Raw genomic sequence first — 13,673 nt, 5'->3', positions numbered from 1 at the left:
GTTGTAGTCATACCTGTATAAGGTAGGTGACTCTGGTGAGCAGGTTGTTGAGGGTGACCTTGGTCTGCTTGATGCCCGTCTGGGATGGGGCGAAGGTGACCGCCTCTCCACACCAGGAGCACGCCCCCGGGACGGTGAAGGTGGCCGAGGGACAGATCCTACACACCACCCCATACCACACCTCGCTACGACCACCCATGTCCAGTGGAGGGCGCCAGCGCAGAGACACCCCACCATCACTACTCTCATACTCCCAGGAGACAGAGGTCGGAGCAGAGGGAGAGCCTGGAGGGGGGAGAGAGATATAGAGATTAAACATTTTGAACCTCTTTGGGTCAGTACTAGTGCCAGAATCAACACATTAAAACAGCACTCATCAACTCCAGTTGACACATGATCATATCTCAGGGACAGATAGAGAGAATGAGTGATGTCAGAGAGAGACAGAAAGAGAGGAGACAAATGGGGCTTAGAAAGTAAGGCACAATATATGTTAGTGAACAATAATCTAATAATAATCTTTAAATGTCATGTAGGAAGGAAGAGAGAGATGGATAAGAAGGGAAGGAAGGAGAGAGAGACAGTAAGGGAGGGAGAAAGATGGAAGGAAAGAGAAGGGCAAATTAGAGGGATGAGTGCCTTCGGAAAGTTCACCCCTTGACCTTTTCAACATGTTCTTGTGTTTCAATCTGAATTTAAAATGGATACAATTGAGTCACTGGCCTATATGGCAATCCTAAAGAAACTTTAGGAGTAAAATGTTGCTTAACAAGTCACATAAGTTGCATGGACTCTGTGAGCAATAATAGTGTTTATCATGATTTCTAAAATGACTACCTCATCACTGTACCCCGTACATACAATTATCTGTAAGGTCCCTCAGTCAAGCAGTGAATTTCAACCACAAAGACCAGGGAGATTTTCCAATGCCTCGTAAAGATATGCAGCTTTTGGTAGATGGGTAAAAAAAGCAGACATTGAATATTCCTTTGAGCATGGTGAAGTTATTAATGACACTTTGGGTGGTGTCTCAATACACCCAGTCACTACAAAGATACAGGCATCCTTCATAACTCAGTTGCCAGAGAAGAAGGAAACCACTCAGGGATTTATTTTACCATGAGGCCAATGGTGACTTTACAACAGTTTAATGACAGGAAAAGAAACTGAGGATGGATCAACAACATTGTAGTTACTCCACAATACTAATCTAATTGACAGAGTGAAAAGACAGAAGCCTGTACAGAATACAAATATTCCAAAACATGCATCCTGTTTGCAACAAGGCACTAAAGTAATACTGCAAAAAAATTACTTTATGTCCTGAATACAAAGTGTTATCTTTGGGGCAAACACAACACATCACAGATGTCACTTGTTAAATCCACTTCAATCAGTGTAAAGAAGGATTTTTAAGCCTTGAGATAATTAATGCATAGATTGTGAGAGTCCATTCAGAGAGTGAATGGGCAAGACAAAATATTTAAGTGTCTTTGAACGGGGTATGGTAGTAGGTGCCGAGCGCACCGGTTTTAGTGTTTCAAGAACTGCAACGCTGCTGCGTTTTTCCACACTTAACAGTTTCCTGTGTGTGGTCAAGAATGGTCCACCACCCAAGAACATCCAGCCAACATGACAACTGTGGGAAGCATTGGAGTCAACATGGGCCAGCATCCCTGTGGAACACTTTCAACACCTTGTAGAGAGCATGCCCCGCCCGACTAATTCAGGCTGTTCTGAGGGCAAAAGGGGGGTGCAACTCAATATTAGGAAGGTGTTCCTAACACTGGAGTGGCTTACCAAGAACACAGTGAATGTTCCTGAGTGGTGTAGTTACAGTTTTGACTTAAATCGTCTTGAAAATCTATGGCAAGACTTGAAAATGTCTGTCTAGCAATGATGAACAACAAACTTCACAGATCTTAAAGATTTTTAAAAAGAATAATGTGCAAATATTATAAGCCTCAAATATTGTGCAAAGACTCACAGCTGTAATCGCTGCCAAATGTTATTCCAACATGCATTGACTCAGGGGTTTGAATACTTATGTAAATAACATATTTCTGTATTTACAAAAATTCACTGTCGTTATGGAGAACTGTGTATAGATGGGTGAGTGAAAAAAATCAATTTAATCCATTTTGAATTCAGGCTGTAACACAACAAAATGTGGAATAAGTCAGGGGGTGTGAATACTTTCTGAAAGCACTGTGTATATTATATGTGCTGAAGTAGATACTTATCTCTGGGTAAAAGCATCGGCTAAATGACTAAATATATATGTTACGTCTCAACAAAGGTGAAAGCTTTTCAATCAGACAGATCTATTTGTTACGTAATGCTGCTAGTGCATGTAGCTAATCTGTGTCGCACACACACACACACACACACACACACACACACACACACACACACACACACACACACACACACACACACACACACACACACACACACACACACACACACACACACACACACACACACACACACACACACACACACACACACACACACACACACACAGCTCACTTGTGCAGGTGGAGGAGTTGACGTCGGCTGGTGCTCTGTAGAAGCCACTGCGACACTCACACACACGCGATCCCTCCTGACTGGTTCTGCTGTTAGACGGACACACTGAACACGGAACCGAACCCAACACCGACTTAAAGTACCCCACTGGACATTCTGCAGAGAGAGAGAGAGAGACAGGGTGAGAGAGAGGGAGAGAGAGAGAGAGACAGGGTGAGAGAGAGGGAGAGAGAGAGAGAGAGAGAGAGAGAGAGACAGACAGACAGACAGACAGACAGACAGACAGACAGACAGACAGACAGACAGACAGACAGACAGACAGACAGACAGACAGACAGACAGACAGACAGACAGACAGAGAGAGAGAGAGAGAGAGAGAGAGAGAGAGAGAGAGAGAGAGAGAGAGAGAAAGACACATTTTTGGGTCAGTACTAGTGCCAGGATCAACACATTAAAACAGCACTCATCAACTCCAGTTGACACATGATCATGTCTCAGGGACAGATAGAGAGAATGAGTGATGTCAGAGAAAGACAGAGAAAGAGGGATGGGGACTGGGGAGACAAATGGGGCTTAGAAAGTAAGGCACAACATATGTTAGTGAACAATAATCAATTAATTTAAATGTAATGTAATGTATTTATGCTGTACAGATCATACTCTACTTGTCTATTCCAAATATAACATTATTAGTTGCCGGCACTCTGAATAAGATTCAGCTGACTAAACGACTGCTTCAAAAGAAAACCCCTAGACTTAATAAATCACAATTGTCATTTTGTGGCCTAGTTTCAGTCATATCAATGTGAGTGTTGTTTTATGAATATACCAGTGACTTGTGACCTCAACATTCCACTGTCTGCCCTTAATAGTGAATAATAGACAGATAAAATCATTAAATTACTTGTTTATAATATGGTTGCCTTCCGAAGCAAAACCAAGCCAGCTAACCAAACCAAACAGATAGGAATGGGCTGCTCCTGAAATGAACTACCCTGACCCTTCTCTGAGGGAACCAAGCATAGCAGACTAAGAAATAACAATCCAATGCTTTCATCACATAGCCTCAGCAGTGATGGAGAGGTGCTGTAACAATTTGTAATTGTATTTGTATTCATTAGGGATCCTCATTTGCTGCTGCAATAGCATGGGCTGTTCTGTCATTTCACACACACACACACACACACACACACACACACACACACACACACACACACACACACACACACACACACACGCACAGACACCAAACACAAGTGCAGACATAGACACACACGCACTTAAAGAGTAATGGCATGTATGTAGCCCAGTGCACTTGAGATTACAGTAAAGTGTGAACGTGTGTTAATATGACTGCCGTTAATGTAGTCCTGAAGGTAGAATGTACTTACTGCCTATAATGTAACTCTGTCTGAACTTACTGTCATGCAGTGAGAGATTCTGCCTATTGTAATGAATTCTCAGGAGGAAAAGGTATAGATTCACGCGCAGAGCGCGGCAGGTGTTTATTTTGCCTTCCCAGAAGGCAGGACTCGTGGTCACGGGCAAGCAATGGTCATACACAGGTAGGCAAAAAGGCAGGTGAATCAAAACTAGGACTGGCTAGTCCTCACAAACAAGCTAGGAAAAAGCTTAGTTGAGTCAAAACAAACAATACCTCACAAAGGCACAAACAGAATGAACTGAACTAAGTAAGGAGCTGATGAGACCAGGTGAGTAACTAACACAGGTGAAATCAATGAACAAAAATGAAAGACAGAGCTATGTTCAAGAACACAAAGAAACAGAACACAAGGTTGACTAAGAAAATAAATCCAGAACCTTACACCTATCCTGTAGCTCTCTCTGAACGTACTGTAATGCAGTGAGATATTCTGCCTATACTGTAGCTCTCTCTGAACGTACTGTAATGCAGTGAGCTATTCTGCCTATACTGTAGCTCTCTCTGAACGTACTGTAATGCAGTGAGCTATTCTGCCTATACTGTAGCTCTCTCTGAACGTACTGTAATGCAGTGAGCTATTCTGCCTATACTGTAGCTCTCTCTGAACGTACTGTAATGCAGTGAGATATTCTGCCTATACTGTAGCTCTCTCTGAACTTACTATAATTGTCAAGGCTGTGGGTAACTGGTGAAAGGAGTCAGGCGCAGGAGAGCTGAGATGCGTGGACAAGGTATTTAATTGAAGACAACACCAGTATTAACACAATACTATGGTGCGGTAAAAATACCGGTACGTATTAACAATAATAACAAAACCCGGCAACAAAATACCAGCCGTCAGTAAACAATAAACCAAACATGCACACAAACATGCGGGAAACCAGATGGTTAAATAATGAACATGTAATGGGGGGATTGAAACCAGGTGTGTAGAAAACAAAGACAAAACAAATGGAAAATTAAAAGTGGATTGGCGATGGCTAGAATGCCGGTGACGTCGACCGCCGAACGCAGCTGGAACAAGGAGAGGGACCGACTCCGGTGGAAGTCGTGACAGTAATGCAGTGAGAGATTCTCCCTATACTGTAACTCTCTCTGAACTGAGAGATTCTGCCTTGTTTTCTAGAATGCACTTACTGTAAGGCCGTGATTAAGTGTAGAGCTGGGCCCTGAGTGTTTGAGATCGCCTAGGACAGTGTCTGATTCTGCCTAGGAGTGTGCACACTGCACAGTGAACGACATGTCTTCTCAAGCAGAGTCAGGCCCTGAGTGTCTCTACGGTTCTGATTCAGTCTGTGTGTAGAGACAGAGTCTGTACGAGTCAGAGAGTAACAGAACACCTACAGTAAGTGTGTCTATGAATGCTGTTCCAGACTTGAAGAGTGCATGTCTCTGTCTAATAAGTGTCTGCTGTTGCAGAGAGCGAGAGAGAGAGAGAGAGAGAGAGAGCGAGAGATAGAGAGAGCGAGAGAGACATCGTGTTATGAGTCATATGAGATCGTATAAAAAACGTTGTTTTTTCATTCTTGAAAATATTCCCCCGAACACTTTTAGCATGGTCTGTTCATTATGTTAGGTGATAAATACGGGGGTTTATGAGACAGACACAGAGTGAGATAAAGAGAGAGAAAGAAAAAGGTGTGTTTATCTGTCATTGTGTGTGTGTGTGTGTGTGTGTGTGTGTGTGTATCTGTCATTGTGTGTGTGTGTGTGTGTGTGTATCTGTCATTGTGTGTGTGTGTGTGTGTGTGTGTGTGTGTATCTGTCATTGTGTGTGTGTGTGTGTGTGTGTGTATCTGTCATTGTGTGTGTGTGTGTGTGTGTGTGTGTGTGTGTGTGTGTGTGTGTGTGTATCTGCCATTGTGTGCGTGTGTGACGGTCCTTGGACATGGTGGTCTGAGTGCTCTGCTGCGGTGAACACCTCTCACGTCCTCTGACCTTATTTAGATAACCTTTTCACCAGCATGTACCACCTCCAAAGGTTGACAAGAGGTGTGTGTGAGTGTGCGTCTGTGTGTGTGTGTATGCGTCTGTGGGTGTGTTTGAGAGAATGCATGTGTACAGGGAGACAGTAAAATAGAGAGAGAAAATAGAGGAGACGTAGAGAGACAGGGGAGATGTTTAAACAGATAAAAGGCTTCCTGTGTTCTCACTTGTCTGGAAGTGCACAGATCTACTCTCAGACACAGGCGTGAAGTCGGAGACGGGTGGGAAGATAGAGAGAGGGAGGGAGATAGAGAGAGACAGGGAGAGAGATGGAGAAAGAGAGAGAGAGAGAGAGAGAGAGAGAACTTGCTAGTGGAAAAGAGGAAAGAAGAAAAGGGACAGACAGAGGGCGGAGGAGAGAGTAGGAGAGAGGAGGAAAGAGGACGAGAGAGGATGAGATAGTAGGAGAGAGGAGGAAAGAGGGTGAGAGAGGACGAGAGAGTAGGAGAGAGGAGGAGAGAGTAGGAGAGAGTAGGAAAGAGCAGGAGAGAGTAGGAGAGAGGAGGAGAGAGGAGGAAAGAGGAGGAGAGGAGGAGAGAGGAGAGAGTATGAGAGAGGAGGAGAGAGTAGGAGAGAGTAGGAGAGAGGACGAGAGAGGATGAGAGAGGAGCAGAGAGGAGGAGATAGGAGGAGAGAGGAGGAAAGAGGAGCAGGGAGGAGGAGAGAGGACAAGAGAGGAGAGAGGAGGAAAGAGGAGCAGGGAGGAGGAGAGAGGGGGAGAGAGGGGGAGAAAGGAGCAGAGAAGAGGAGAGAGGAGGAGAGAGGAGCAGGGAGGAGAACAGAGGAGCAGGGAGGAGGAGAGAGGACAAGAGAGGAGGAGAGAGGAGCAGAGAAGAGGAGAGAGGAGGAGAGAGGACGAGAGAGGATGAGAGAGGAGCAGAGAAGAGGAGAGAGGAGGAGAGAGGAGGAGAGAGGAGGAAAGAGGAGCAGGGGGAGGAGGAGAGAGGACAAGAGAGGAGAGAGGACAAGAGAGGAGAGAGGAGGAAAGAGGAGCAGGGAGGAGGAGAGAGGACAAGAGAGGAGAGAGGAGGAAAGAGGAGCAAGGAGGAGGAGAGAGGGGGAGAGAGGGGGAGAGAGGAGGAGAGAGGGGGAGAGGGGGGAGAGAGGAGCAGAGAAGAGGAGAGAGGAGGAGAGAGGAGCAGGGAGGAGAAAAGAGGATCAGGGAGGAGGAGAGAGGACGAGAGAGGAGGAGAGAGGAGCAGATAAGAGGAGAGAGGAGGAGAGAGGAGCAGGGAGGAGAAAAGATGAGCAGGGAGGAGGAGAGAGGACGAGAGAGGAGCAGAGAGAAGGAGAGAGGACGAGAGAGGAGCAGAGAGAAGGAGAGAGGAGGAGAGAGGAGCAGAGAGGAGGAGAAAGGAGGAAAGAGGAGGAAAGACGAGGAAAGAGGAAAGAGAGGAGGAAAGGGGTTAGAAAGAGAGAGAAGAAGTACTGGTAGAGGAGTGGAGAGAAAAGGGAATTGTTCCATCCATCTTTCATGTCTCTGGCACACATTACCAGATGTGTTCTATAGGGCTGTGACACGGAACACGACTTCACTACAAAACTTCCCCCGCTGTTTCTATTGCCAACAATAACCCACACTTTTTATTTGCCCTCCCCTTCACCCCTCTCAGCCAATCACACAGCTTCTATTACTGCTCCCTCTCCTGCCCTCACAATGGACGGTTAATACAGCTTATGTCTATTATGAACTGGAGGCCTGTATGTCTTTACATTACCACTCACTATACTGAGGGAAGGAGGAGGCCCACATTGTCTTCACATTACCACTCACTATACTGAGGGAAGGAGGAGGCCCACATGTCTTTACATTACCACTCACTATACTGAGGGAAGGAGGAGGCCCACATGTCTTTACATTACCACTCACTATAGTGAGGGAAGGAGGAGGCCCACATTGTCTTCACATTACCACTCACTATACTGAGGGAAGGAGGAGGCCCACATGTCTTTACATTACCACTCACTATACTGAGGGAAGGAGGAGGCCCACATGTCTTTACATTACCACTCACTATACTGAGGGAAGGAGGAGGCCCACATGTCTTTACATTACCACTCACTATACTGAGGGAAGGAGGAGGTCCACATGTCTTTACATTACCACTCAATATACTGAGGGAAGGAGGAGGCCCACATGTCTTTACATTACCACTCACTATACTGAGGGAAGGAGGAGGCCCACATGTCTTTACATTACCACTCAATATACTGAGGGAAGGAGGAGGCCCGCATGTCTTTACATTACCACTCACTATACTGAGGGAAGGAGGAGGCCCGCATGTCTTTACATTACCACTCACTATACTGAGGGAAGGAGGAGGCCCGCATGTCTTTACATTACCACTCACTATACTGAGGGAAGGAGGAGGCCCGCATGTCTTTACATTACCACTCACTATACTGAGGGAAGGAGGAGGCCCACATGTCTTTACATTACCACTCACTATACTGAGGGAAGGAGGAAGGAAGGGAGAGGGAGGGTGAGGAAAAGGGAGGGAGAGAGAGGTAGGTACTGAAGTAATAGAGGATGGGGGAGGAGAATGAGTCAATAATAATCACACATTAACAAACAGTAGTGGACACTGCAATGCATTAACACTGACCAAGAGAGAGAGAGAGAGAGAGAGAGAGAGAGAGAGAGAGAGAGAGAGGGCTAGAGGGAGTAGAAAGGAACGGGGGATGGGACTGAAATGGTGGCAGAGAAAAAGAGAGGGACACAATGAAAGAGAGCTAAAGACAAGAAGAGAGAAAGATTGGAAAGAACCAAAGGGGAATAATAGGCATAAACAAAGGGAGAGAGAGAGAGAGAGAGAGAGAGAGAGAGAGAGAGAGATGGATGGATGGATGGATGGATGGTAATGAAATGCCGTTGACATGGTACTTGGTATTTAGATCACTGACCCAATTTCTCCTTCTCTCTCTCTCTGCCCTCTCTCCCGCTATCTCTCTCTTATGTCCTCATTCTCTCTTTTGCTCCCAGCATTCTAATCTGACACACACACACGCACACACAGATTTGTCCTAGTGCAGATGCAGCCACAAACAGGAGACATGAACACACATGGTTCCATGAGCAAATATCTTGTTCCCTTCTGTCTCTGTCTATCCTCTCCTCACTCTCTCCCGTCTGTCTATCTCTTTCCTCTCCTCTGTCTCTCCCGTCTGTCTCTCTTTCCTCTCCTCTGTCTCTCCCTTCTGTCTGTCTCTCTTTCCTCTCCTCCGTCTCTCCCGTCTGTCTCTCTTTCCTCTCCTCCGTCTCTCCCTTCTGTCTCTTTTTCCTCTCCTACCTCTCTCCCATCTGTCTCTCTTTCCTCTCCTCCCTCTCTCCCGTCTGTCTCTCTTTCCTCTCCTCCTCTCTCTCCTTTCTCTCTCTTTCCTCTCCTCTTCTCGTCTGTCTCTCTTTCCTCTCCTCTGTCTCTCCCTTCTGTCTGTCTCTCTTTCCTCTCCTCCGTCTCTCCCGTCTGTCTCTCTTTCCTCTCCTCCGTCTCTCCCTTCTGTCTCTTTTTCCTCTCCTACCTCTCTCCCATCTGTCTCTCTTTCCTCTCCTCCCTCTCTCCCGTCTGTCTCTCTTTCCTCTCCTCCCTCTCTCCCGCCTTTCTCTCTCTTTCCTCTCCTCTGTCTCTCCCGTCTGTCTCTCTTTCCTCTCCTCCATCTCTCTCGTCTGTCGATCTCTATCCTCTCCTCCCTCTCTCCCGTCAGTCTCTCTATATCCTCCTCCCTCTCTCCCTTCTTTCTCGCTATCCCCTCCTCCCTCTCTCCGGTCTGTCTCTCTCCATCCTCTCCTCCCTCTCTCCTGTCTGTCTATCTCTATCCTCTCTTCCCTCTCTCCCGTCTGTCTCTCTTTCCTCTCCTCCATCTCTCTCGTCTGTCGATCTCTATCCTCTCCTCCCTCTCTCCCGTCAGTCTCTCTATATCCTCCTCCCTCTCTCCCTTCTTTCTCGCTATCCCCTCCTCCCTCTCTCCGGTCTGTCTCTCTCCATCCTCTCCTCCCTCTCTCCTGTCTGTCTATCTCTATCCTCTCCTCCCTCTCTCCCGTCTGTCTCTCTTTCCTCTCCTCTGTCTCTCCCGTCTGTCTATCTCTTTCCTCTCCTCTGTCTCTCTTTCCTCTCCTCCCTCTCTCCCGTCTTTCTCTCTCTTTCCTCTCCTCCGTCTCTCCCGTCTGTCTCTCTTTCCTCTCCTCCGTCTCTCCCGTCTGTCTATCTCTTTCCTCTCCTCTGTCTCTCTCTTCTCTTTCTCCTCTGTCTCTCCCGTCTGTCTATCTCTTTCTCTCCTCTGTCTCTCCCTCTGTCTCTCTTTCTTCTCCTCTGTCTCTCCCGTCTGTGTATCTCTTTCCTCTCCTCTGTCTCTGTCTGTCTCTCTTTCCTCTCCTCTGTCTCTCCTGTCTGTCTATCTCTTTCCTCTCCTCTGTCTCTCCCGTCTGTCTATCTCTTATCCTCCTCTGTCTCTCCCTTCTTTCTATCTCCTCCTCTCCTCTCTCTCTCTCTTCCATCCTCTCCTCCCTCTCTCCTGTCTGTCTATCTCTATCCTCTCTTCCCTCTCTCCCGTCTGTCTCTCTTTCCTCTGCTCCATCTCTCCCGTCTGTCTATCTCTATCCTCTCCTCTGTCTCTCTTTCCTCTCCTCTGTCTCTCTTTCCTCTCCTCCGTCTCTCCCGTCTGTCTATCTCTTTCCTCTCCTCTGTCTCTCTTTCCTCTCCTCTGTCTCTCCCGTCTGTCTCTCTTTCCTCTCCTCTGTCTCTCCCGTCTGTCTATCTCTATCCTCTCTTCCCTCTCTCCCGTCTGTCTATCTCTATCCTCTCCTCCGTCTCTCCCGTCTGTCTATCTCTATCCTCTCCTCTGTCTCTCCCGTCTGTCTATCTCTATCCTCTCCTCCCTCTCTCCCGTCTGTCTCTCTTTCCTCTCCTCCGTCTCTCCCGTCTGTCTATCTCTTTCCTCTCCTCTGTCTCTCCCGTCTGTCTCTCTTTCCTCTCCTCCGTCTCTCCCGTCTGTCTATCTCTTTCCTCTCCTCTGTCTCTCCCGTCTGTCTCTCTTTCTTCTCCTCTGTCTCTCCCGTCTGTCTATCTCTTTCCTCTCCTCTGTCTCTCCCGTCTGTCTCTCTTTCCTCTCCTCTGTCTCTCCCGTCTGTCTCTCTTTCCTCTCCTCTGTCTCTCCCGTCTGTCTATCTCTATCCTCTCCTCCGTCTCTCTCGTCTGTCGATCTCTATCCTCTCCTCCCTCTCTCCCGTCTGTCTGTCTCTTTCTCGCTATCCCCTCCCCCCTCTCTCCGGTCTGTCTCTCTCCATCCTCTCCTCCCTCTCTCCTGTCTGTCTCTCTATCCTCTCCTCCGTCTCTCCCGTCTGTCTCTTTTTCCTCTCCTACCTCTCTCCCATCTGTCTCTCTTTCCTCTCCTCCCTCTCTCCCGCCTTTCTCTCTCTTTCCTCTCCTACCTCTCTCCCGTCTGTCTCTTTTTCCTCTCCTACCTCTCTCCCATCTGTCTCTCTTTCCTCTCCTCCCGTCTGTCTCTCTTTCCTCTCCTCCCTCTCTCCCGTCTTTCTCTCTCTTTCCTCTCCTCCATCTCTCCCGTCTGTCTATCTCTATCCTCTCCTCCCTCTCTCCCGTCTGTCTCTCTTTCCTCTCCTCCATCTCTCTCGTCTGTCGATCTCTATCCTCTCCTCCCTCTCTCCCGTCAGTCTCTCTATATCCTCCTCCCTCTCTCCCTTCTTTCTCGCTATCCCCTCCTCCCTCTCTCCGGTCTGTCTCTCTCCATCCTCTCCTCCCTCTCTCCTGTCTGTCTATCTCTATCCTCTCTTCCCTCTCTCCCGTCTGTCTCTCTTTCCTCTGCTCCATCTCTCCCGTCTGTCTATCTCTATCCTCTCCTCCCTCTCTCCCGTCTGTCTCTCTTTCCTCTCCTCTGTCTCTCCCGTCTGTCTATCTCTTTCCTCTCCTCTGTCTCTCTTTCCTCTCCTCCGTCTCTCACGTCTGTCTATCTCTATCCTATCCTCTGTCTCTCCCGTCTGTCTCTCTTTCCTCTCCTCCGTCTCTCCAGTCTGTCTATCTCTATCCTCTCCTCCCTCTCTCCCGTCTTTCTCTCTCTTTCCTCTCCTCCCTCTCTCCCGTCTGTCTCTCTTTCCTCTCCTCCCTCTCTCCCGTCTGTCTCTCTTTCCTCTCCTCCCTCTCTCCCTTCTGTCTATCTCTATCCTCTCCTCCCTCTCTCCCATCTTTCTCTCTCTTTCCTCTCCTCCCTCTCTCCCATCTTTCTCTCTCTTTCCTCTCCTCTGTCTCTCCCGTCTGTCTCTCTTTCCTCTCCTCTGTCTCTCCCGTCTGTCTATCTCTATCCTCTCCTCCCTCTCTCCCTTCTGTATCTCTATCCTCTCCTCCGTCTCTCCCGTCTGTCTGTCTCTTTCTCGCTATCCCCTCCTCCCTCTCTCCGGTCTGTCTCTCTCCATCCTCTCCTCCCTCTCTCCTGTCTGTCTATCTCTATCCTCTCCTCCCTCTCTCCCGTCTTTCTCTCTCTTTCCTCTCCTCCATCTCTCTCGTCTGTCGATCTCTATCCTCTCCTCCCTCTCTCCCTCTGTCTCTCTATATCCTCTCTCCCTCTCTCCCTTCTTTCTCGCTATCCCTCCTCCCTCTCTCCGGTCTGTCTCTCTCCATCCTCTCCTCCCTCTCTCCTGTCTGTCTATCTCTATCCTCTCTTCCCTCTCTCCCGTCTGTCTCTCTTTCCTCTCCTCCATCTCTCCCGTCTGTCTATCTCTATCCTCTCCTCCCTCTCTCCCGTCTGTCTCTCTTTCCTCTCCTCTGTCTCTCCCGTCTGTCTATCTCTTTCCTCTCCTCTGTCTCTCTTTCCTCTCCTCCGTCTCTCACGTCTGTCTATCTCTATCCTATCCTCTGTCTCTCCCGTCTGTCTCTCTTTCCTCTCCTCCGTCTCTCCAGTCTGTCTATCTCTATCCTCTCCTCCCTCTCTCCCGTCTTTCTCTCTCTTTCCTCTCCTCCCTCTCTCCCGTCTGTCTCTCTTTCCTCTCCTCCCTCTCTCCCGTCTGTCTCTCTTTCCTCTCCTCCCTCTCTCCCTTCTGTCTATCTCTATCCTCTCCTCCCTCTCTCCCATCTTTCTCTCTCTTTCCTCTCCTCCCTCTCTCCCATCTTTCTCTCTCTTTCCTCTCCTCCGTCTCTCCCGTCTGTCTCTCTTTCCTCTCCTCCGTCTCTCCCGTCTGTCTATCTCTTTCCTCTCCTCTGTCTCTCCCGTCTGTCTCTCTTTCCTCTCCTCTGTCTCTCCCGTCTGTCTATCTCTATCCTCTCCTCCCTCTCTCCCTTCTGTATCTCTATCCTCTCCTCCGTCTCTCCCGTCTGTCTGTCTCTTTCTCGCTATCCCCTCCTCCCTCTCTCCGGTCTGTCTCTCTCCATCCTCTCCTCGCTCTCTCCTGTCTGTCTATCTCTATCCTCTCCTCCCTCTCTCCCGTCTTTCTCTCTCTTTCCTCTCCTCCGTCTCTCAAGTCTGTCTATCTCTATCCTCTCCTCCCTCTCTCCCGTCTGTCTCTCTTTCCTCTCCTCCGTCTCTCCCGTCTGTCTATCTCTTTCCTCTCCTCTGTCTCTCTTTCCTCTCCTCTGTCTCTCCCGTCTGTCTATCTCTTTCCTCTCATCTGTCTCTCCCGTCTGTCTCTCGTTGCTCTCCTCCGTCTCTCCCGTCTGTCTAGCTCTATCCTCTCCTCCCTCTCTCCCGTCTGTCTCTCTTTCCTCTC

The 13,673-nt window shown here is 48.3% G+C and overlaps 1 protein-coding gene across 1 annotated transcript in view; it reads right to left on the bottom strand.

The window, feature by feature from the left end:
• LOC115101166 (ephrin type-B receptor 5-like) overlaps positions 1-13,673 on the bottom strand; it is a 104,670-nt gene that overhangs the window by 8,417 nt on the left and 82,580 nt on the right. The window contains 2 exon segments of the mRNA XM_065007407.1: positions 14-285; positions 2,533-2,688. Coding sequence (XP_064863479.1) covers positions 14-285; positions 2,533-2,688 — 428 coding nt within the window.

The sequence above is a fragment of the Oncorhynchus nerka genome, linkage group LG3, assembly GCF_034236695.1.
Source record: "Oncorhynchus nerka isolate Pitt River linkage group LG3, Oner_Uvic_2.0, whole genome shotgun sequence".
Taxonomy (NCBI): Eukaryota; Metazoa; Chordata; class Actinopteri; order Salmoniformes; family Salmonidae; genus Oncorhynchus; species Oncorhynchus nerka.
Note: the sequence above shows the minus strand (reverse complement) of the source record. Positions and strands in the feature narration are given on the sequence as shown.